Source organism: Myotis daubentonii, chromosome 9 (assembly GCF_963259705.1).
Source record: "Myotis daubentonii chromosome 9, mMyoDau2.1, whole genome shotgun sequence".
NCBI lineage: Eukaryota > Metazoa > Chordata > Mammalia > Chiroptera > Vespertilionidae > Myotis > Myotis daubentonii.
In genome coordinates, this window is record NC_081848.1 from 64,480,434 (window position 1) to 64,505,028 (window position 24,595).

The 24,595-nt window shown below is 38.4% G+C and overlaps 2 protein-coding genes across 2 annotated transcripts in view; one reads left to right on the forward strand and one right to left on the reverse strand.

The window, feature by feature from the left end:
• DCDC1 (doublecortin domain containing 1) overlaps positions 1-12,483 on the reverse strand; it is a 333,377-nt gene extending 320,894 nt beyond the window's left edge. The window contains exon 1 of the mRNA XM_059711140.1: positions 12,387-12,483. The gene's annotated coding sequence lies outside the window, so the exon portion shown is untranslated. The remainder of the gene's footprint in view (positions 1-12,386) is intronic.
• Positions 12,484-12,524: 41 nt separating this feature from the next.
• DNAJC24 (DnaJ heat shock protein family (Hsp40) member C24) overlaps positions 12,525-24,595 on the forward strand; it is a 36,673-nt gene continuing 24,602 nt past the window's right edge. Inside the window, exons 1-2 of the mRNA XM_059709206.1 lie at positions 12,525-12,619; positions 13,714-13,854. Of these exons, the coding sequence (XP_059565189.1) occupies positions 13,744-13,854 (111 nt within the window). The 5' untranslated portion in view covers positions 12,525-12,619; positions 13,714-13,743. The remainder of the gene's footprint in view (positions 12,620-13,713; positions 13,855-24,595) is intronic.

Genomic DNA, 24,595 nt, shown 5'->3' on the forward strand with positions numbered 1-24,595 from the left:
TGAACTTCTAAATATTTTAAACATAACCAAGTTCAAAATACCTAATTAGCCCAATGCTACCTTTCCCACATACTTATGAGAAGATATCCAATTATCTTGAAAAAGGCAATTAAAGTTACTATTAATAATCTTAATACTAGGACATGTTATAATTTATTTGATAATTACATTTCCCACAATGATACTGTCAACATAAACTGTGAAACTGTAGCTCCATCTTGTTTACAAGTATCAGAGACAATATGCTCACTATTCTGTTGTACTTAAATGTTGCATTGCAGTTTTTCTTAACAGGTAATACGTGACACGAAACATGTCTGATTGTATGCTTCATGATTTCCATTCTAATGTTTAACATTAAGAAATTATATTTATGTGTTAAAGATGTCAGAAAACAATTTTAAAAAATTAAGCTAAGAAAAATAATAACACCATGTCTTTCATTTTAAATACAAAATCAAATCTTTTGTTCATATATGGTTAAAGAGCCATCTGTAAACAGAAAAGCAAACTATTTACATTTTCTGATTTATGTAGCTAGCATTAAGTATTTTGCCTGTGTTTGTTTTATATTTTCTGAAATTTATTATGAATCAAAGTATTGTCATTAAAATCAGAAAAATCAAGAGATACCTTTCAAGATTGACTCATGAGTTTTAAAAATTCATTATTTCTATTCTTTATTCTGATTTGTATAACAAGGAAAAGTAAAATGTAATTATTTTTATTTTAAAAACATACTACAGAAAAAGATACCTTCTAAGCCAAGCTGAAGTTTACATTATTTATTGCTATTTTTATTCAAAACTATGCATTAGAATAAATATGTTTCTAAACACCAAGTTGAAAAGATGCTCTGAATTTTAGACAACATAAATACTAGGCAGTAGGTGGTTGCCATAGTAGCAAGTAAATAGGAGCATTAAAATACATGTAATTTTTCAATTGCATACACTTTTTTTCATAAATATGCATATTTTATAGGTAAAGGATTACTCAACTCCTGCTTTAGTTCCCCTTTTAGAGAAAGAAAAACACCCAACTCTTTAGAAATAAAATATTAGCGCCCTGGCCGGTGTGACTCAGTTGGCTAGAGTGTTCTCCCATGCACCGAAAGGTTGAGGGTTCGATTCCCAGTCAGGGCACATACCCAGGTTGCAGGTTGGATCCCTGGTCTGCATGTTGGGATGCAACTGATTGATGTTTCTTTCTCTATCCCTCCCCTTCGTCTCTCTCTCTCTCTCTCTAAAGTCAATAAAAATATATCCTCGGGTAGGATTAAAAAAAAGAAGATTATCATAGAAATGGAAAGGCTCAAAAAAGTTTTAAATACTCAATAAAAGATCTTAAGGTTTTCATGTCAATTTTCCAAAATGAAGACAGTAAAAAAAGAAAACTTTCATTCTATATTACTTTAATGGTAAGTTCTTTAGTAAGGGTAAAAACGAATAAATAACACCCACCCCCAGCATTAAATTCCCTTTTATTTTGCAAAGTTTATTATCCACATGGATTGAATGTAGCACTTGACCGTGGAAAGCTGAAAGCCCTCTTAATCACAAAGAAGCTCAATAAATTTAATGCTAACCACGAGCTACTATTTGAATAAATGATCTGAAAAATCATTGTACCAGTTTGCTAAATGTGGAATTCAAAGAGTACTTTCTCCCCTCCCTTTATTAAAATACAATCTTCTTATTTACAGGTATCCTAGAAGTCACAGATACATATTGATCAAGTAATCTGAATTTTATACATACAACTTAAGAGGGCTTAACATCTATACTAATTAAAGGGTAATATGCTAATTAGACCGGATAGACCGGATGTCTTCTGGATGTCCTTCTGGGCAAAGCCACGGTGGCGGGGGCCAAGGCAGAGGTGGTTAGGGGCGATCAGGCTGGCAGGGGATCAATTAGGGGCACCAGGCAGGTAGGCAGAAGCAATTAGGGACAATCAGGCAGGCAGGCAGAGGTGGTTAGGGGCAATCAGGCAGGCAGGCAGAGGTGGTTAGGGGCAATCAGACAGGCAGGCAGAGGTGGTTAGGGGCAATCAGGCAGGCAGGCAGAGGTGGTTAGGGGCAATCAGACAGGCAGGCAGAGGTGGTTAGGGGCAATCAGGCAGGCAGGCAGAGTGGTTAGGAGCGATCAGGCAGGCAGGCAGAGGCGGTTAGGGGCAATCAGACAGGCAGGCAAAGGTGGTTAGGGGCAATCAGGCAGGCAGGCAGTGGGGTTAGGGGCGATTAGGCAGGCAGGTGAGTGGTTAGGAGCGAGCAGTCCCTGATTGCGAGAGGGATGTCTGACTGCCGGCAGTTTGACATCCCCTGAAGGGTCCCAGATTGGAGAGGCTGCAGGCTGAGCTGAGGGACACCCCCCACCTCCCACCATGCACAAATTTCATGCACCAAGTCTCTAGTATATTTTATAAGGCTGGAGAGGGAAGCAGTTCTATAAGCCATGACATGAAGTTTGAAATCTATTAAACGGTACAGGTAAGTCAACCTAAACAGAACAAGAAAGCTGCTCAACTATTATTGGGAAACAAATCCTTCAAATCTGATTATATAAATCTGGACTTCCAGTTTGTAACAATAACAACAATTAGGTAAAATGAGAATTTAAACCTTTAAAAGATCACCATCTAGCTCTGGCCCGTAGCTCATTTGATTGGAGCATCATCCCAATACACTAGGTTGTGGGTTCTATCTCTGGTCAGGGCACTTACAAGAATCAACCAATGATTGCATGGATAAGTGGGACAACAAATCGATCTCTCTCTCTCTCTCTCTCTCTCTCTCTCTCTCTAATTGATTTAAAATTTTAAAATAAAAAAATCACCATCTAGCCAGGGTGCCAAATATGAGGTAACAAAACTGAGTGTTCTAGGGCTCACTTTGTGTTCGCACCTAGATGAAGTAGCCATGCACTGTAATGGCTAAGGACTGACTGAACTAGCCTGCAATAGGAACATCCTCATCAAATATTTGCATGATCCTACACTTTCATTGAGGAGAAATAAGGTTGGTTCCTCACTCCACTGAAGAAGATAGTAAATTTAAATTATAAGAACTCCAAAGAATGACCTAAAATGGTAGTCAAATATTTATGACTAACAAAATAGAATGGAATAGGTCACATGAATGATGTAACTACTGCAAAAGGAAAAAAGAATATCTTTTTTATTCCTGGTCCCTTCCAAACCCTGAAACTATTTCCTTCCACTTTCACCATTTTAAAGTAATAGGAAAATGTCCCTGGAGGCTACAAAAGGGAAAAAAAATACCCATCTTTAAAACAAGGGGGAAATCAGTTGGGTAATTAGACAGCTTAGTTTAACCTGGAAACATGCACTAACAAATTAAAAAATCAATTAGTAACAACTAGAAGCTCATAAAATACTGGAAAAGAACCAACATAGTATTTGAAAAGCCAAATATGACAGATGAACGTAGTATCTTTTCTGATAGAATGATAGGTCATATTATCAAGTACAAAGTGAACAGTATAATCTATTTCAGTGTTGTAAGCCTTTTTATTCTATACCCCAATCCAGGATAGAAAAAAATGGTTTGGGAAGAAAAGCATTTAAAAATTGGCTTCAAAGCTAAACCAATGGCTGTTGACACATCTCTCTCTTGAGGACCTGTTTCAGAACTGAGTCAATATCCTTATTGATGGCTACTCAGGAATCTTGGCCTCATTTATGTTTTGCTCCATTGCATCATATCCCTGAGATCTCTGAAATTAAAAACATTTGTTTCCTTAGTTTTCTGTCCAATTTGTTGACCTTTCTTTTCCCTAGTGATCTTAAATTACTTGTTGCTTCAACTAAGTGGTGCTCTGTTTGACAAGATGTAAACCCATTTTAGGTAGAAATTTGGGAGAGAAAAGGGGACTACTTCAACAGTGCCATGGTCGGACAGCCCAGGTTCCTATGAATTCAGGTATGGGCAGCAGTTCTCTGCCACAGGAAAAATATGTAAGATTTCTAAACCAATCTCACTCAAGGAAAAAGTGGGGACTTTTTCCAAAAGTCTAGTAGCTATGTTGGTTGGTGGTATGTTAAAACTGGGAAGAGAAGAGGAGGAGAGAGAAAAGAAAAGGAATTGAGAGCATGGGAACTCACTGTTCTGATTCTGTAAAGGCTGCTAGTTGAAACTGCTCTACAGATGAAACAGTATCTTAGTTGGTTATGAGACATAAAGACATATTTTTACAGTAATAACAATATTATTAAACTGGATTAATAATTGCTAGGGTCTTGACCCTTTTTACTGGTAATTTGCTTTTATCATTATAATATCTGAATTTTCCCTGAGGAAGTATGTAAAGAATTTTAGATGGCTCTCCACAACTTTCCAGACACAATCCATTTTTATTGATTTACTAGAGGCCCAGTACATGAAATCTGTGCACCGGTAGGGTCCCTAGCGGCTGCTGGCTGCTGGTGGGGTACTCCCTCCCTTCCACTGGCCAGCCCCACCCCATGGTCGAACTCCCAGATGAATTCCTGGTCAAGTGTACAATTTGCATACTATGCTTTTATTATATAGGACAATTATACTAGCATATAGATTATGCCTTCAAAAATTCCGATGGATCTAGGATGGAATACCTCTGTAAGAGATAGTATAACACAGAGCAAACTGTAGCAAAAAGGTCCAATAGCAGGACTGAAACAAGACATAATCCCATTGGTGCAATGAAATTCAACTCAATTCATTAAGTATGTATTGATTCCTATCTAATACCTATAATTAAGAGATTTCAAAATATAAGTTAATTTACCAAATATATTTTCAATCTTTTCAAATGTTGTAAGTTTGCCAATTCTCCATGTACTGAAAATTATTATCGAGTTTCAAGTTCAAGGCTGGGAACCAAGTAAGAAAAGCACTTGAGTCCTGATGACAACTGGCTTAGACTCATCTACCTAAAGCAAGAAACTGGGAAACAGGTATACTGTGGACTAAGATAAAAAAAAAAAGTTACAATGGACCTAGAAAAATCTCCTTTTACATCTGGTTAAACCTTCTTTTATCTTACTTCTCCTTTTTCAGGATTACCCAACTATAACCTAAGATGTGAGATCTAAATAGAATTTTAAAAGTCCAAACTTAAATACATATGTGTATGTTGTACCATGGAATTATTTTTCATTTTCTTGTACTGAAATAAGAAAATATATTTAAGTTTCCCTAAATGAAGGTAGAAACTAAATAAAATTAACATTCATAGAGATTATCATTGCAGAATAGGATTTATACTACCAATAAAAAATCATAGAGTCTTTCAAATTAATATATCTTACTGTCTTTCTCTAATGCTCCTGGTTCACCTGCAGCCCGTCAGACAAGGTAATAATGTATGATAATCACATGAAAATATACAATTAATATTCATCACCTCTCATTCCTCATCACTTTAGATGATCAGTAATGCAGAGTGAAAATGCTGTCAGATTTCTAATTGCTTTGTAATGGGCTTGAAACAGGGAAATCATTAAAGGCAAACAATCTGTCATTTGTCTGTTACTTTAGCTATCTATCATACAAAAAAACTCATTAAAGAAATTGCTAATTAGCTATGAAAGACTGTACTTATGGTGCATCTCCAGCAGATTAAAAAGTAATACTATGAATTGCTTTAAATATTTTCAAAATAATATTTTTGTGGAAATTCATCAGAGTCAATCTATTCTTCAGTATATTTTTTAAGCTGTGTGGTTTCATTATTTTGGCATCTAATCCATCATTATAAATAAAAACCCTTTAGCATATAAGATTTGTTATTCATCAGTCTCTAAATAATTAAATCGAAAGGTTGCAAGAAGAAGCTGAAATGTTAAATGTGTTTATTACTAGTAAACTGACTCAAGAAGTAAAAAATAGTGCTATAGTAACCCTGAGGCTAAATGAAGAATATATTTTAAAATATACCCTTATATCTCTGTGTATTTGAACTGTTGAGGTTGCGATGCTTCATTCATCTTAAATAATGCTATCATTATACAAATATTATATTCAACTATTGAAATTAAGCATAACCTTAAACTCTGCATAAGAGATCAACTACTTTGAAATTTTTGCAGATATTAACCAACACTAAAATGTTTCATGATATTACTAAAAATAATTTTAAAGAGGAAGACAAGTAAATTCTTTAAACATCTACACTGAATTTTACTTGTCTTATTAATGCTACCATTCTATATGAGGTACTTAGTACTGTATTTTAAAAATCTATAATAATTACAATAATCTAGTTTTAAAAACAAATAAGCATATAAACAAACATAATCCAGAAATGTTTTGTTAGCTATATAGTCCAATTGCATTTTATTTTAGAAAAATTATGAGAGTAACATAGATAACACTGTTATTTTGTTTTTCATTTTGGTAGTGATGAATTAAATTATGTATTTATTTCCTATAAAACATAATCTTAGTAATAAAGTCAAACTTCTTTTAAATATGTATACCTATTCATATCTATTGGAATGCACACACATTTCTAAACCAAAATGCAATGGCATGCTTACCCTGTTGCCGTGATATGTACCAGTGAATTCCAAGCTAACTTCAAAAGGTTCCATAACACTCTGGAAACATCTTCATTATACTCCCTAATTGACTTAGTAAACAGACTTCATATCAACTATTTAACACATTTTAATCCACAAATTAACACCTTTTGATCATTCAGATTAACCTTTCTTCTGTGAGTCAATGACATGACAAAAATAATATAAACTTTTAAATATTATTCAGGTTTAAAAAATATTTACAATGGAAGAATACTTTCTAAAAAAAATAGCATATAAATGCATTTCACCACATGGTCCTCAAAGTTTCAAATTTCAAGGTATTTGAAAAGCTCACAGAAAAGCCACAGTGGTCATAAGAACAAAGAAAAAAGGGGTAAAGAACTGAATAGGGGAAATAATAAGTTGGTATTACTAAAAAAAAAAAAAAAAAAACACAGAAAAATGTATATTATACAGAATTTTAAACATATTCATGAAAAGATTAAAACATCAGATATGAGGAAGTTAGGAAGACAAGAAAAAAATTCTCAGGAAAGATAAAGACCTTTAAGAGGGCAGAAACAAGCTTGAAAGAACATTGACAAAACTGAAGAAAAAAAAGGAAAACACAGCAACAGATGTGACAGCAAAACCTACTGGCATTTACCTCTTTGACTCTCATATTTCGTGCATTGCCTTACTCAAACTCAGTGAATGTTCAGTGATGATTATTGCTGAAAAGGTGAAAGAAAGACTAGATCAAATGAAGACAACCAGCAAGGAGCAAAAAGGCAAAAATGAAAAACCATTTCTGAAAGATGAGGCACGATTGTTCATTAGAGCTGATTCTCAATACTGTCTAAAGTTTTATGATAAGCTGTCCCCTCCCAAAAAATAAGTTTCTCTAATTCTAGCCATTCATCTCTCCACTCACTTGAAACATTATTTAAGCTTAACACTTCCATACACCTTCCTGGACTAGCCTAATTTTGATTCAAGAATTTCAATCATTCAATTAATCTGCTTTAGTCTATTCATGTAAGTTATTAACTGTCATAGTCCCTCTTATTTCCTTTGGCATAGTACTTTCCACAGATATTTCAGTTCCTTATTTACTGTAATAGTTGTCTACACTAATAAATTCTAAGCTTTTGAGAGGGTTACAGCCAACTCTGTCTTGTGTCTTTTGTAACAGAATGTGGGACACATAATAAACACGCAATAAATATTTATTAAATGAAATAGGGATTGAAAGCTATGTATGTACTATATCATTGTATTGTGTGTGTGTGTGTGTGTTTTATCTCATCATTAGTTAATTCTATCATCCCAGTAGATTCTAAATTGCTCTAGGGGCAATAATTTAATTTTAGAATATAGCCATAATATTCTGTGGTACTTAAATATAGCTTAGGTCACTACTATAAAAATCCTAAAAATTCAGAGACAAATAAGATCAAGGGAATTAAAAAAGAGTTGGCTAAATAAACAAACAACCCAATTAACAAATGGGCAGAGGACATGAGCAGACACCTCTCCCAAGAAGACATGCAAATGGCCAACAGATATGTGAAAAGGTGTTCAACCTTATTAATAATTAGGGAAATGCAAATCAAAACTACAATGAGATACCACCTCACACCTGTTAGAATGACTACTATCAACAAGACAAGTAATAACAAGTGTCGGAGAAGTTGTGGAGAAAAGGGAATCCTCATTCACTGCTGCCGGGAGCCGGTCCATCCTTGCTGTTTCAAGGGACCTGGCATATATAGCATACGGTTCTTAATATGTTTGCTCACCTTCTTGGCGCTGTGTTTTAACCAAGGTCACCTCTCCGAGAAAGGTTGAATCCCCAGGTAGGGATTTTCCCCTGAAGTTAGGGAGGGGATGAAACTCCTTAACTAAGTGCCAGGCGGGTAGTTAATCAATTTAACTACAAACAATCATGCTTAAGCTACATAATCTTTACTCCCTGGAATGGAGATAAGAAACGCCCTAACCTTTGTAATAGAAATTGACAGGATTAGAATCAACTGGTTTAAATACAGATGCAACAAGACAAAAACAGACAGAATTCAGAACACAGAACTTAGAACACAGGGCTTGGAAGACAGGACCAAGAGAGACAGAGCCTAGGCACAGAACCTACACAGAACGTTCTTTAGAGACAGAAGAACTTCGCTGGAGAGAGCATGCCGGAGGATCCTGGACAGGGACTGGCCTCGGAGCCTGGAGGCGGAGCCTGGCGAGAGAGCATGGCAGGGGATCCTGGACTGAACCTGATTGCAGAGGCTGGCAAGAGAGCCTGACTAGAACCTGGTGACTGAACCTGGCTGGAGAACCTAGCAAGAGAACATGGACACAGAACCTCTCTGGAGATCCAGACCAGAACTTGGCTGGAGATCCTGGCTAGGCTGCTGATTAACTGAACGCTGTCTCCGTGTCATTCCTTCTTCGCCGACTCCGTCTACGCCTTTGGGAACCCCTGGACCCGCTGGGGTTGGACCCCGGCACAGTGCTGGTGGGAGTGTAGACTGGTACAGCCACTATGAAAAATAGTCTGGCCATCCCTCAAAAAAATTAAGAATAGAGTTACCATATGACCCAGCAATCCATCTCCTGGATATATACCCAGAAAACTAAAAAACGTATATTTGAAACAATATATGCACCCCTATGCTCATTGCAGCATAGTTCATGGTGACAAAGGCATGGAGACAATCAAAGTGTCCTGCGATAGAAGACTGGATAAATATGCGGTACATACACAATGGAATAACTACTCAACCATAAGAAAAAATGAAACACTGCCACTGGGATAACATGAATGGGCCTTAAGAATATTATGCTAAGTGACACAAGCCAGTCAGAAAAAGCTAAGAACTATATGATTTCATTCATATGTGGGATATAAAACTGAAACTTGTGGACACAAACAGCAGTGTGGAAGGGGGTGGAGGTAAAGGTGGGTGTGGGCGAAGGAGACCTAATATATGGTGCTGTAAGATGATTTGACTTTGGTTAGTGGATACACAGTGCAATATACAAATCTTGCATCATAGAAATCGACACCTGAAATCTATATGATCCTATTAACCAATGTCACCCCATTAAATTTCATTTAAAAAAATAGTTGGCAAAGAAACCAGTAAAAGAGCCAGGTAAATATAATCCTAGGATAAGAAAAAATTAGCAGAAGTATACTGTAGCTATTGCAAATGTTATCCACTATTAAAAGCACAATTTACTAATATGATCCCAAATTAAAAATGTGTTAATGGGTGGCGGTCATCCACACATTAGTTTATGGACAGGCAAGTACTAAAATGACAAACTAAATAAGAATGTGACTTTTTTACTAACACTACAACCAAGGGTCTTAAGCCCCTGCTACATCTATAGCAATAGCTACCTTTAGGTATAGTACTTGATCAATCACCATGAAATCAAACATTTAATGTATTTCTACCTTGCTTATGTTTATGCTAGTGACATAGGAATGAAGTTTTTGCTCATGTTTTTAATTTATCCTGCAAACTATAGTTCAACAAACATTTGGGTTTTATTTCATTTTTCTAATTCAATAACTGGTGGCTTTTGTTTGCTCTGTATGGAAATTCCTAAAATACTGCTATAAATATCAAAACAAAATTTTAATTATTAATAACAGCAGCTAACTTTTACTGAGTACTTATGACTTTCAGGCACTATTATCTTTTTAATCCCCACAACAAATCTATGAGGGAAATACTATTATTATTCCTATTTTGCTTTGCACAGAGATTAATTTAAACTGTTCACATAATCAGTAAGAGGTGGAGTCTGGATTCAAACCTATGCATGCAGTTTCCAGAGTTTATGCTCTTAACCACAATGCTAACACAGTTTATATTTCTGAAATATTAATTTTTACATGAAATGGATAAATTACTTTCTTAAAATAAGGTAGTAAGAAATAAACCTATTCTAGGTACCCATCACTAAAACTCTAGAGAATGTGGCAAAATAGCTGGTGCTTCATTTTTTTGAGAGGTGTTCCTACCCTCAGAGATCTTACAATCCAATTAGAAAATCAGAATATACATTTGAAGTGTATAACAATACCCTGTAGGATAGGATGAATGCAAGTGAGTAGTACACACAGGGCTTGCTATGAAAGTTGAGAGGAAGAAAGTGATTTCCAAGGACTGGGAGATCATAAAAGGTCTGATAAAAGAGATAGGTCTTAAAGAAGGGATAGAAATCATAGGAGGAAGAAAAAAGCTAGGATATTATAATAAGTAAGGGGAACCTCGTGAATTATAGATGAAGTACTAAGAAAAGATTCAATCTATAATATCTATTATAATAAAAGCATAATATGCTAATTAGACCAGCCATCCTTCCGGACGACCTTCCAGATGAAGCTGGGGCTGCAAGGGAAGCCCGGGTCCTGGGTGCCAGAGGGAAGCCCGGTGCCAGCAGTTGGGGGAAGGAAGGCCTACTCTTGCATGAATTTCGTGCATCGGGCCTCTAGTTGTTTATATGTTTTATGTATTAGGTAATAGTGATGAGGTTGGAAAACTAAGGATCATATTGGGAAAGTAACTGAATGCCAGATTAAGGAGTTAGGACTTTATCCTCTTGACTACCTGCTCTGTTCAATACAGTAGTCACTAGTTAGATGTGGCTATTGAGCATTTGAATGTGGTTAGTCCAACTGCACTGTGCAGTTAAAATACACACCAGCTTTGAAGACTTAGTATGAAAAAAAGAATGTGTTATGTTTTTGTGTCTCCTATGGAGAACCTAATCTACACTTATAGCTTGAGATTTTTTTTTACTTTACTGTGTCATTCAGTTATTCTTTATAGTTCATACCATCATTAAATAATTGGCTATATTGAAATATTTTATTGAATGTGCTTAGGTTTATCCTGATTGCTCCTCAAACTGAGATTTTGTAGAAGAAAAATAATTTAAAAAAAGAAGGAAAGCAAATCTAAGCAGTAACAACAAAACAATCTTAACATTCCAAGTGAAATTAAATCATGCTGCCAAGAAATGCCATACAGTTTCTGCCTCTGGGCACAATGCAAGGAAGAAAGGTCAACATAAGGTAAGCAGTGCAAAGAAGATACAAGGTAAAAGCATAATGGAAATAAAGAGAGATGGAAGAGGTGAAAAAAACTAACCAAAAAGTTAACCGAGCAGTTTACTCTCCTTTTTCTGTAAGTTTCACAGACTGCTGCCCTGGGAATATACAGACTGCCCTGGGAATATACAGACTGCTAAAAACCATCTTCTGCTGCTCTCACAATTAGCTATTTGGACTTGATCTTTGGTTTGTTTCTTCAACTACCAAGTGAGAAAATAACACCTGCCTTACCTTCCTCAGTGGGTTAAAGTAAAAGTGAAGCGAGAGAGTAAATGTGAAAGGACTTGGAAGTGTGTGTGTGTGTGTTTTAAGCCAGTTGCTAAAATCTAAAAGTAACAATTTGGCTGAACATCTTTCCCAGAAAATTTTTTTATCATCTGAAAAAACAAACTATACGGCATAGGTTTTATTTCTCTTAATGTTCGAATGAGAACATTCTAAGAGACGTATAGGGACTTGAGAGGAATCAGTTCTCATTCTTCACCCCTCCGCCCCGCCCCCCCCCCCCCCCCCCACACACACACCGCCCCGCCATAGTGCATTCACCAACCACAAAACGGGGAGCAGCGCCGGGTAGAATGCTTTGGGGATGGCGGGGGCAGCCGGAGGGATGGGGGCAGGCTCGCTGGGACAGGAGAGAGAAGAGAGGGTAACGGATCAGGGAGAAGAGGGAGTTTAGAAGGAAGGGAAAGATGCCTTTCCCTATAGCTCAAGCACTTACTGCTGCGAGTCAACTCCTTAGAAGCGTCGACTGGGTACCATAGCAGTGACTGGTTACCATAGCCACCGCGTCCCGGAGGGTGGAGCGACGCTTCCGCGTAGTGCCTCGGCCACTACGCCTCGACTGGAAACGTGGTCACGTAAGTGCAATAACTTCCGGCGGAAAAAGAAGCCGGTTCCGAGTTTTGGCCGACCGGTAGCGAGGAGTCTGTTCCGACGCCTCTATGAAGTTTGGTAAGTTGATTTCGAGTGGAGCCAGGGGAGGGTACTCGCCTGTGGCTGACGATAGAGCCGCCTGTGAGTTCATTGAATTCCGAGGACCCATTTTTGAGGAGGCCTCGCTGTCTCCTGAAGTTCATAGCTGCGGGCAGAGGTTGCCTGGTGTCCGGGCTCCTGGCGGGGTCTCTGCTGTAGCCTGGAGACTCCCGACAGTATCCTCGGGGGGACGGTCTCAGGGGCCCCTGCGCGCTCCCCCAATAGCAGGGGGATTCTTGCTCGCTACCACCAGTGTGATGGGCTGTTTCTCGTATTATTCTTAAAAAATAATTTGGAAGAAAAGAAGCGAATTGGGACATTTAAGAGGGAATGCTCCCAAATTCATCTTAATTCTTTGGTCTTTTGCTTAAAAAAAAAATCGTTTTGTAAACATTTCTTAAGCCCCTTTAGTGTGTTTAGTAAGTACTTACTGTGTGCCACGTTTACCATAAGACCAGCAGAAATACCTTCTTAGAGGGTCATCCATCACTCGGGTTCATGACCGAATTCAGTTATTTTCAATGCTGTTGTATATTCCCTAATTTAAGACTTAAGAAGCGTATAGCATGAAACATCCAACAAGTTTTCCATACATGTCTGCACTGTTATACATGAAATTCTTGGAGTGTTTTAAATTTTTTTAAATTTATGTTAGAGAGAGAGGAAGGGAGGGAAGGAGGGAGGGAGGGAAGGAGGGAGGGAGGGAGGGAGGGAGGGAGGGGGAGAGAGAGAGAGAGAGAGAGAAGACAGAGAGGCACATCAATTTGTTGTCCCACTTATTCATGCATTCATTGGTTGAACTCAACTGGGTACCTTGTATGTACCTTGACCGGGTATCGAACCCACAACCTTCTCTTATTGGACAACGCTTTTTAACAAACTGAGCCACTCAGTCAGGGCTCTTGGGGTGTTTTAAACAAAAATATATGCTTCATCAGGTTTGCATTATAATAATGATTCACTTAACTAAATATCTAAATGTTAAGGAACTGAGAAAAGCAGTACTTGCTTATTTCATACATACATGCAAACTGTAATGAATTTAATTAATTGTCATCAATATTTTTATTCAGCTGATCAGAGAAGGCCCACTTGTTCAGTGGATGATGGCATTTGGGCAGATACCAAAAAAGGATTGGTACAGCATTCTGGGGGCAAACCCGTCTGCAAGTATGGCTGACCTAAAACAAAAGTATCAAAAACTCATATTAATGGTAAGTCTGTTCTTTCAGATTTTAAATCATTGGGGAGCGGGCGGGGGAAGGGGAAATCAGTTATTTTTATATGACCAGAAATTTGTTTCCATAAAATGGATATATGATATTCAAGCAGGAATCTTGGTATTAATATGGTGAGTTGAATCTTAGCTGGTTTGGCTCAGTGGATAGAGCGTCTGCCTGTGGATTGAAGGGTCCCAGGTTCAATTCCGGTCAAGGGCACATGCCCAGGTTGCAGGCTGGATCCCCAGTAGGGGGCTTGCAGGAGGCAGCCAATCAATGATTCTTTCATCATTGATGTTTCTCTCTCCCTTTCCCTTTCTCTCTGAAATCAATAAAAATATATTTAAAAAAATATATATATATATATGGTGAGTTGAAAGTTTCAATCATATTGTAAAAAAAAAAGTTAGTTTGAGGTGAGATAGAATGGCGATTTGGAGCAGGAGATCTGAGTTACCCTGTTTCTACCACTAACTGTGAGAACTTGGACAAGTTACTTTCCCCTGTATGTGCCTCTGTGAGGTATAATGAAATAATCCACGTAAAATGCTTAAAAGTGTGTCATGTAATAAGCAGCATTTGCATCCAGCAGCCACTAGTTATATATGGCTATTGAGCACTTAAAATGTAGCTTCTTCGTTCAAACTCAGATATGCTGAAATAAATATAAAATACAAATTGGATTTCAAAGACTTAGTACAAAAAAAATCTATTGTTTTGCTGATTACATATGGAAATGATAATATTTTGGATGTATTGTCTGATCCACATTTAAACAATATACGTGAATACATTTGAACACATAAGGAAATATATTATTAAAATTGATTTCATCTTTTTACTTTTTTAACATTGTATGTGTCTTGCACTTATATTTTCATGAGTGGATATTGAACTTTGTTAGATTTTTAAAAAAATATATATATTGAAGTTTGCATATATTAATTTCCTCCATTAATCTGTGAGTTCCGTTGATTTTTCATAGTGTTAAATCTATTTTGCATTCTTAGGATAAACAAATCTCATTCATGAACTATTATAGTTTTTATATGTTGCAGTATCCTAATTGCTGTTATTTTGTTAAGGATTTTTATGTCTAGATTCATGATGTCTGTGCCTAAATATAGTATCACAGATATGCTGGTTACATAAAATAATTGGGGAGTGATTACATTTTTTTTTCTTTTCTGAAAGATTGTATGAGATTGTCTTTATTTTTTATTTAAATGTTTAATGGAATTTACTAGGCAGTTATCAAGAATTTGTCCATTCCTTTATGAAGTTAAATTTATTATCATAATGTTCATACTGTCTTCTTATTCTTGAGTTGCTATAAGGTATAAATTTATGTTTTCCCTTTTATTCTTTACATTGGCAATTTTTAATTTTTTTTTTCCTAGTCAGTCTTGGTAGAGGTTTATCTCTTTTATTAATCTTTACCAAGAACCAACTTTTACTTTGTTGATTTTTTGGTATTGTTTGTCTCTTTTTCTTCACATGATTTCTGCTTTTAATTTTATTATATCCTTCCTTCTACTTACTTGCTTCTCGTTTTCCAAGTTATTAATGAAGAAACTTTCATTGTTGTTGATTGTACACCTGTCTTCTAAGCCAGAAGCACAAATTTTGATGTGTATATTCATTATCATTTAGATCAAAATATTTGAAAATTTCTCCTGTAATAGTTTTCTTTGTCCTGTGGGTTATTAAGAAATACATTATTTAACTTGAAAATATTGGAAAATGTTCAGATCTTTCTATTACTGATTTCCAATTTAATTCTGTTGTGGTTAGAGAATGTACTTGGTATGATTTCATTCTTTTGGAATTTATTAAATCTTTTTTTATGGCCTAGCATATGGTCTATCTTGGTGAATGCTTCTAGTCACTTGAAAATTTGTACTCCATTATTGAATATAGTGTTCTGTAAATATCTACTAGGTTATGTTGATATGTTGTTCAAATATTCTATACTAGAGGCCCAGTGCACGAATTCGTGCACTGGTGGGGTCCAGTCAGCCCACTTGATGGGGGCCATTGGGGCCAGGCCAGCTGGGGTGAGGGGCCACAGGCAGTTTGCTGGCTAGTCCTGTCCCCAATCAGGGTCTGGGTACCCGCTCCTGGGCGGGGATGACCAGGCCAGGGGCCGTGGGAGGTTTCCTTGCTGGCCCCACCCCCATTGGGGTGGGGGACCCACTTAGGGGCAGGCCAGCCGGGAGAGTTTAGTCCATTTACATTCCTCCCCACCCCCACCAGCTTTATCTATAATAATAAAAGCATAATATGCTAATAAGACTGGACATACTTACGGAAGAAGCCAGGGCTGTGAGGGAAGCCGGGTCCTGGGTGCCAGAGGGAAGCTGGTGCTGGTAGTTGGGGGAAGGAAGGCTACTCTTGTACGAATTTCATGCATCAGGCCTGTAGTTGAGATATAACTGGCATATATCATTGTGGAAGTTTAAGGTGTACAGTGTGATTATTGATACACATATATTTTGTGAAGTGATAGCCACAGTAAGGTTTGTCATCTCACATAGTTACCATTGTGTGTGTGAGGGGGGGGGGGGGTGTAGAACCTTTAAGATTTACTCTCTTAGCAACTTTCAGGTATACAGTGCAATTGGTAACTGTCGTCACTGTACTGTACACTAGATCTCCAAATTATAATTGGAAGTTTGTATTTTTTGACCATCTTATCTCCCCCACCCCTTAGTTCATTTACATTTTATGTAATTATTAGAGGCCCGGTGCATGGATTCATGCACTGGTGGGGTCCCTCGGCCTGGCCTGCGGGGATCGGGCCAAAAACAGCTTTCTGACATCCCTGAGGGGTCCCAGATTGCGAGAAGGCACAGGCCAGGCTGAGGGACCCCACCGGTGCATGATCAGGGTCAGAGGAGGGATTGTGGGAGGGGTCCAGGGCATGTCCGGCCCATCTTGCCCAGTCCCAATCAGCTGGACCTTAGCAGCAAGCTAACCTATGGTCAAAGCGTCTGCCCCCTGGTGGCCAGTGTGTATCATAGCAACTGGTCAAACAGTTGAATGGTGGGGCACTTAGCATATTAGGCTTTTATTATATAGGATTGACAATATTTGAGTTTAAACCTATAATCTTTCGATTTTTAGATTTGTCTGATTTGCTCTTTGTTCCTCTGTTTTGCCTTCCTTACCATCTTTTGGGTGAATCAAGTATTTTTTCAAGAATCAAGTATTATATTTGTCAAGTTTTTAGTTTAGTTGTGTACCATTTTCACTTGATTCTCTATTATACTTATCACTAGAGGCCCGATGCATGAAATTTGTGCAAGGGGCTTGGCCCTCGCAGCCACGGCGGCTTGCCTCAGCCCTTGTAGTTGTGGTGGCTTACCTTGGCCCTTGCCGCCCCAGCTTCGTCCAGATGGTCATTCGTCTGTCTGGTCTAATTAGCATATTATGCTTTCATTATTATAGATAGTTATTTTAAAGTTTCTATCTGATAATTCAAACATCTGGGTCTACTCTTCATCAAATTCTATATCCTTTCGTTATGATGGATCACATTTTCTTGTCTCTTTGCCCATCTTATTTTTTATTAAATGCCAAAAAATTGTTTGTGAATAAATAATAGAGACTGAGGTAAATAATATATTCATGGGGAATGGGCATGCCCCTTTTACAAGGCAGTTTGTGTGGCAAGGTAAGTCACTTTTATCATCCTTTTGAGTTCTCTTTGTTTTTTCCCTTCCTCTGGTTGTAGAGACTCTCTCTTTTCATATATTTGGTGACCCTTTGTTGTCTGTTCATATTTAAGAATGAAGTGTTACAAACTTATTTGGAGGTTCCTATGCACAATTAGTGGCTTGCATTAGGCAGGGCCAATCATTTTGTTGGATGACCTCACATGTGCAGCATCTGAATCTATATCCGAGAGGGGAATTCTCAAATTGTCTGCCTGGGAAGATGGGAACTTGGATTCGTGCCACTCCCTATGTCAACTTTTTCCTTTGATTTTCAGTGCAAAATTGCATCCTACCCCTCAACCTGATGCTCCTGAATCCAGAACCTTCTCTGGTCTATCTCTTCACACAGTAAACTTCTGATTTTCTGCTATGGCAGGAGAGAGTAGATGTCTGGCTTTATGATGAGGAGTAGAGCTGGTATCTAATTATTTCTTCTAAAGTCTGAACCAGTCTTCCTGCTGATTTAGTCATGTCCCTCAGCCCAACGTTCAAACGTACTTAATGCCCCTGTTTTTTGAGCATTTCTGGCCTCTGCATGAATGAGCTCACCTCTTGTCTCTTGCTTCAGGCTTAGGTTTCAGTTTTCTCAAGTAGATTGAATTGGTTACCATTTATTGATCCATTTTTGGTGTCTCTCACCTACTTTTTCTCTTCTCTCCTGTTGAATTTGTTCTTACGCATTTATACCTTTGCCTTTAAAAATTATTATTCTAGCCCTAGCCGGTTTGGCTCAGTGGGTAGAGCATCAGCCTGGGGACCGAAGGGTCCCAGGTTCGATTCCGGTCAAGGACACATGCCTGGGTTGTGGGCTGTATCCCCAGTGGGGGACTTGCAGGAGGCAGCCGATCCATAATTATCTCTCATCATGGATGTTTCTATCTCTCTCTCCTTCTTCCTTCCTCTCTGAAATCAATAAAAATATATTTTTTAAAAATTATTATTCTTTCGCAATTATTTTAGTAGAGTTTTGGGAGAGACCAGGGATAAATGTGCATATGAACTTGCTATTTAGTAGAAGCCCTGAACTATTCTTATTTCCCTTTAGGGGCCAGATACCCTTCCTTGGCCATAGGCCTTTGCATTTGCTTCTGTCTCTGCCTGGTGCACTGTGCCCCTTCCCCTACCTCGCCTGATGAACTCTTACTGATTGATTCAAAATTATCTTAGTTGTAACCCCTGCTGCCCCCATCCCTGCCATGTTTCCCTTCCTGGTGGATACCCTCCCCCAGTAGAAGTGCATTTAGGTTTATTTGTCTAGGACAGGAGAGGTATTGCTGGCAGGTAAGGAGAATGAAGGTAGCTGCATTGTGGTAAAAAGTTTTTTCTGCTTTTCCTTTTAAAAGATAAAGAGAGACTGGAGCATGTTTAAGTTTCATGAGAAATAGCCAAGAGAAACCTCCGGATTGAAATGTTAGGAGAGAGAGAATAATTGACAGAAGGCAGAAGGGGGTGTGACCTGAAGCATAGGTAGAAGGGAAAGAGAAAGGAGGGACCTGTCTCTGTTTTTACTGGAGAGAAGGAAGAAAGGATGGGTGCAAGAGCTGGTTCATTTGTCATTTACATGGCGGAAGTTGATGAGCTCTCATTTGGTGGCTTCATTTTTTCTCTCTAATAAAGAAGACAGAGTTACCTGTTAGAGGTGAGAGAGGGAGTAGTGGAACAACAAATTATAGGAGAGAGAATTTTAACAAGCGTTATTCTGCCAAGAATCCCAAAACGCAGCTATGCATATTATAGCAGCAAGGAGTCTTGTCTAATAACTAATTGTACAGAAGACAACCAGAGATATAAAGAGACACCACAACAATCCGCCTGACATTTTAGCCTCTTTTTGCCTGGGTTGCAGTGTCTTTGGTCCCTGTATTACAGCTTAGCACAATAATTTATATTCATAATTACGGCTATGGGTTAAATTACATTCAGCATATTCTGTTTAAGAAGGTGAGGAAGTATGCATTAGTAAGTATATAATTAGTAGCATGTGTACTATACTTCATAATTTTTTCTTTACAATTTACAAATGCTTTCACATCTTGCCTAGTTTATCCTCTCAGCAGTCCTCAAAAAGGCAGGTAATATTATTATCCCCATGTTCTCAGTTGAGAGAGCCAAGGCTTAGTTACAGTTAAGTGGTTTGGCTACAACACACAATTAGTAAGGGGTAAAATCTGGGCTTGACCACATATCTTTTGCCGCTAAATTCTCTCCCATTATGTCAGTTGTTTAAAGGCATAATATTTGGTGTTCTGGATTTCCATGAGACACCTAATTCACGTACAATTGATGAAGTATTTCAGAAGGTCAGACATAATTACTACTCTCTCTTTTAATTTTGAAAGAATCTAGATTATATATGGCTTAAGGAGTGAAACTTGTTTTCTTAATATTCTCTTTTGTATGAGTTTAGAGTTTCAAAAAGAGTTATGAAGCAGAAAATTATAAGGGGAAAATCATGCTATTTATTTTGCTTATTAGATTTTTTTTTCAAAAATGGACTTTTAGTTTATATTCTTGCTTTTCAATTTGAATTACCACATTTTCTCTGACTTTCAACAATGTCTCAAAAACAGTTGGAAAATAAAATTACATTTGACAAATACCATTCTGTATCTAATTTTGTAAAAAGGCATATTTATTTTGTGTACTTTTCCAAGTTCAAAAGACTTTGAATTTAACACCTACATAATTAGTTGTTGGGGTAAAATATTGCTAAATCATAAGCTGCTAAGTTTACAATACATGTTGATTTAGCAAATACTGTTTCCTTATTTTACTTTTTGTAAATATAGTGCTTATTCAAGGTCCCAATTCTGAAAAGAAAAATTTATTGACTGAGATATTTTAGAATTGCTTAAAGATATATATATAAATGTAAAGTGCAGAATTAGCCTGAAAGACATACTGGTATTTCACATACCATCGTGTGTTGCCTAATAATTTACTGTAAACAAATAATAATGATAATGACTCAACATTTCCTAGCAGCATTTTATTAATAGGGACTTTACTTATTAATAAAAGTACATTGCTCTTTTCTCCTTATGAATCAATTTCTAAAATATTATTTTAGTTTTCTACTAAGTTGAAGAATAAACCATTGCTTTGAAATGGTTTAACATCAATAATGATTAGTTGTATTATTCCTATATTTTTGCAGTTATGCATATAAAAATTACTATTTACTGAGAATAAAGTTTGCCTCCAAAAACTTTGTCAAATTGAAAATTGGGGGTCTTTTCCCATTGGTGCTGATAATATTACAGGATACCTTTCAACTGGAAAAGAATTATTGTGTTGGAAAATTATATGCTGTTGTTACTATAAGTTCCATAATCTTAAAGAAAATTCATGTATTTTGAGGTATAAAATGACACTTAATACTTATATGGCCATTCAGAGGTTCTGTTTTAATTATAAGTGGAGATATATATATTAGGATTAAGCTAGTTCTATAATACTAGAGGTCTGGTGCACAAATTTGTGCACGGGTGAGGTCCCTCAGCCTGGCTGGCGATCTGGACTGATCTGGGGAGGTGGGGGGAGGCCGCCTGCTGAGGGGAGGAACCGTGGGAAGTTGGCCCAGCAGCAATCTAACCAACAGCCGATTTCATTAGGAATCGGGCTCCCTCCTCCCTCCTATCTGGGCCTGGGGTGTGGGTGAACCAGATTTGGGGCTGTCAGGGCCCCAGCAGCAAGCTAAGGCATGGCCAATTCCATGAGGAATCGGGCTCCCTCCTCCCTCCTGTCTGGATCTGGGGTGCAGGTGAACCAGATTCAGGGCTGTCAAGTCCCCAGCAGCAAGGTCTGGGTCAGTGCGCATCATAGCTACCAGCTATGTCTGATCATAACAGTCACTTAGGCTTTATATACATAGACTAGAGGCCCGGTGCATGAAATTTGTGCACAGGCAGGGGGACTCCTCAGCCTGGCCTATGTTCTCTCGCAATCTGGGATCCCTCAGGGGATGTCAGGCCTAAACTGGCAGTCGGACAGCCCTCTTGCAATCCGGGACACTGCATGCACCAGTGACCATACTTTTCATACAGGTAAAAGGCATCTTGCTATTGTATGGGCAGCTACATTTTTTTTGCCCTGATTATAAAAAGTAGTACATAACAAGATCCTTCTGAGGCAGTAGTACCATTTTCCCCATCTTATGGATGGAAAAACTGAAGCAGAGAGAAGTTAAGTAATTGGCTTTGTCACACAGTTATGTGTCCAAATCAGGGCTGACCACAAAATGTGCAAGCCAGAGTCCATGCATGTCATTGCTGCATGATCCTGTTTTTTCAGTGTTAGGGTAGCCTTGCCAGGTTTTAATTTTTAAATCTAAGAGACTGTTCCCAATATATAGGGTAGGGTTCCTAGGCCTGGCCGGCGATCAGAGCCAATCTGTGGAGCGACCGGCAGGCAGGGTGATTGGGGGTCCCCACTGGCACCTGCCTTGGCTGGTGGCCTGGTGCTGCCTTCTGGCTGGCTCCATCCCCCGGTCACTGCCGCCGGTTGCCTCCCTCTTGGGGCAGTGCGCATCATAGAGACCGGTCGTTCTGCCATTCGGTTGATTTACATATTAGGGTTTTATTATATAGGATATTTTAGAATCTTGAAAAAGAAAGTAGAAAGGATATCTGTGCTATATAAAGTTGGAGAAGAATTATCACATGGGAAAAGAAGGGAGCTATGAATAATTCCTTAAACAGGTCTTTTGACTACTTTACAAAATGAAGTGACCTTGATTATAGAAAAGAAATGTAGGCATGGAGACTTTTGTGAAAAAATCTAGGAGTGTTGTAAGTAAAAATCAGAAGGTTATAACTTGTAATAAACAGTATAATTTTTGTTGGTGTGGTAAACTGTTTAGCTATCATCCAGGTGTTATATAGGATGCAAAATATCCTATATAATAAAAGCTTAATATGCAAATTGTCCCCTCAACCAGGGGGCGGGGCAGCAGGTGGCCAGGGGAAGGGAGACCCCCCAGCCAGCAGCTGGCAGCTGCTAGGGACCCTACTCATGCATGAATTTTGTGCACTGGGCCTCTAGTTTAACAATAAATTACTTAGGTATTTCATGGAGACACTATTATAAACTAGTTTCTATTGTAAAAGTGGTAGGATTAAGATATTTTAAGTGAACATGGAAGTAATAATTTCAGCTAACACAGCACTATGTATCAGGCACTGCTTTAATCAATCTATGTGTATTTACTCATTTAATCCTGTGACTTGAGATATAATTATTATCTCTAACATATAGATGAGGAAATTGAGGCTCAGAAATTAAGTAATACATTGGTTAGTGACAAGAAATTATGATGACAAGAAATTACTCTCTATATATTTTGAAAACTGGGTAAATAAAAAAGAGGAGTTGCCTTATCAATGTTTTGTTTTCCTTCCCCACTGCATTCATGCAGCATTAATAGATTTTACCTCTTTAGAGGATAGGTACTATTTATGTTAAAGGTGCAGAATAGTGAAGGGTTAAAAATGTGGGTTCTGGAGATAGTTTCCTGGGTTTGATTTCTGGTTCTGCCATGTATTAGTTCTGTGATTCTGAGCCAGCTCCATAACTTCAGGCCTTTTTCCTTATCTGCAAAATTAATGTGAATCATCATTTATTCATAGCAAATATTTATTGAATGCCTACTATGTGCCAGCTCTTTTGTAGGCATTTAGTAACTAAATTAGGGGCCCAGTACGAATTCATGCACCTTGAAAGAAACTGTGAGTCACAAGGCTACGGTGGGCACAGGGGCGAGTCTCGGCTCATCCTTCGAGCTCCCACCCAGTCCCTACCTCCATGGCCCCGGTCCCCTGTCTGTTGGCAGCCCCACTGATGGCGCAGAGTGATTGGGGCCAGCACCAGCAGTGGGTGCGAGCAGGGCCAGCGCCATCAGTGGGTGTGAGTGATGGCTGTTGCCCTGATCACCCCTCAGGAGCAGGGGGATGTGGAGAAGCTCTCACAGGCAATTGGGGCTGGCAGCCACCACTTACACCCACTGACGGTGCCAAGCTATTGGGGCTGGCGCTGGGCGCCAGTAGTGGGTGTGAGCGGGGCCAGCGTCGGCAGCAGGTGTGAGCACAGGTGGGATTCACGGGAGCAAAGAATTTTCAGTAACCACCAGAGGCTCGACCCAATAATAGTGACTGGCGTCCCGCCTTGGTCTGGTGCCCCTGCTCACCTCCACCATCCCACTGTAGCCGACACCCACCATATTCCCCGTGTGCCCCCTGGTGGTCAGTGCACATCATAGCGACTGGTTGTTCAGTTATTCAGTTGTTTGGTTGTTCTACCATTTGGTCTATTTGCACATTAGCCTTTCATTATATAGGATATCTATCTCAGAGGGTCATTTTAAGGATTTAAATAAATTATTCTTATAAAGCATTTAAAACAATGCAAAAATATTAGATAGTAAACAGGTGAACAAAATTGTATGTGAACATTTATATGTCTACTATTAGGCATTTTATATATTGATATATATTTGAAGACATAAATTCTATTTAAAAAGATTAAACAAATGATAAGAAAACTTGTGTAAAATAATAATGCTAAACAATAATTGAGAAGGGAAAAGTGAAAATTTTAAAGATACATTTACATTTAGAATTTTCTTATGCTTTGGTGTACATTATTTACAGTGTGCCAAAATATAACAAAACAAAAACAAAAAGACATTTTGCCCAGTGTTTCCCAAAGGAATTAATATTACACTTTTGTTAAAGTTTTGGAATTTACTAGAGCGTTGTTCCACTTTTTTTATTGGGGGGATGTCCCTCAGCCCAGCCTGCACCCTCTCCAATCTGGTACCCAGGACTGCTGGCTCCCAACCGCTCACCTGCCTGCCTGCCTGATTGCCCCTAACTGCTCTGCCTGCCAGCCTGATCACCCCCTAACCACTCCCCTGCCAGCCTGATCGATGCCTAACTGCTCCCCTGCCAGCCCAATTGCCTTCCCCTGCTGGCCTGGTTGCTCCTAACTGTCCTCCCCTGCTGGCCTGGTTACCCCCA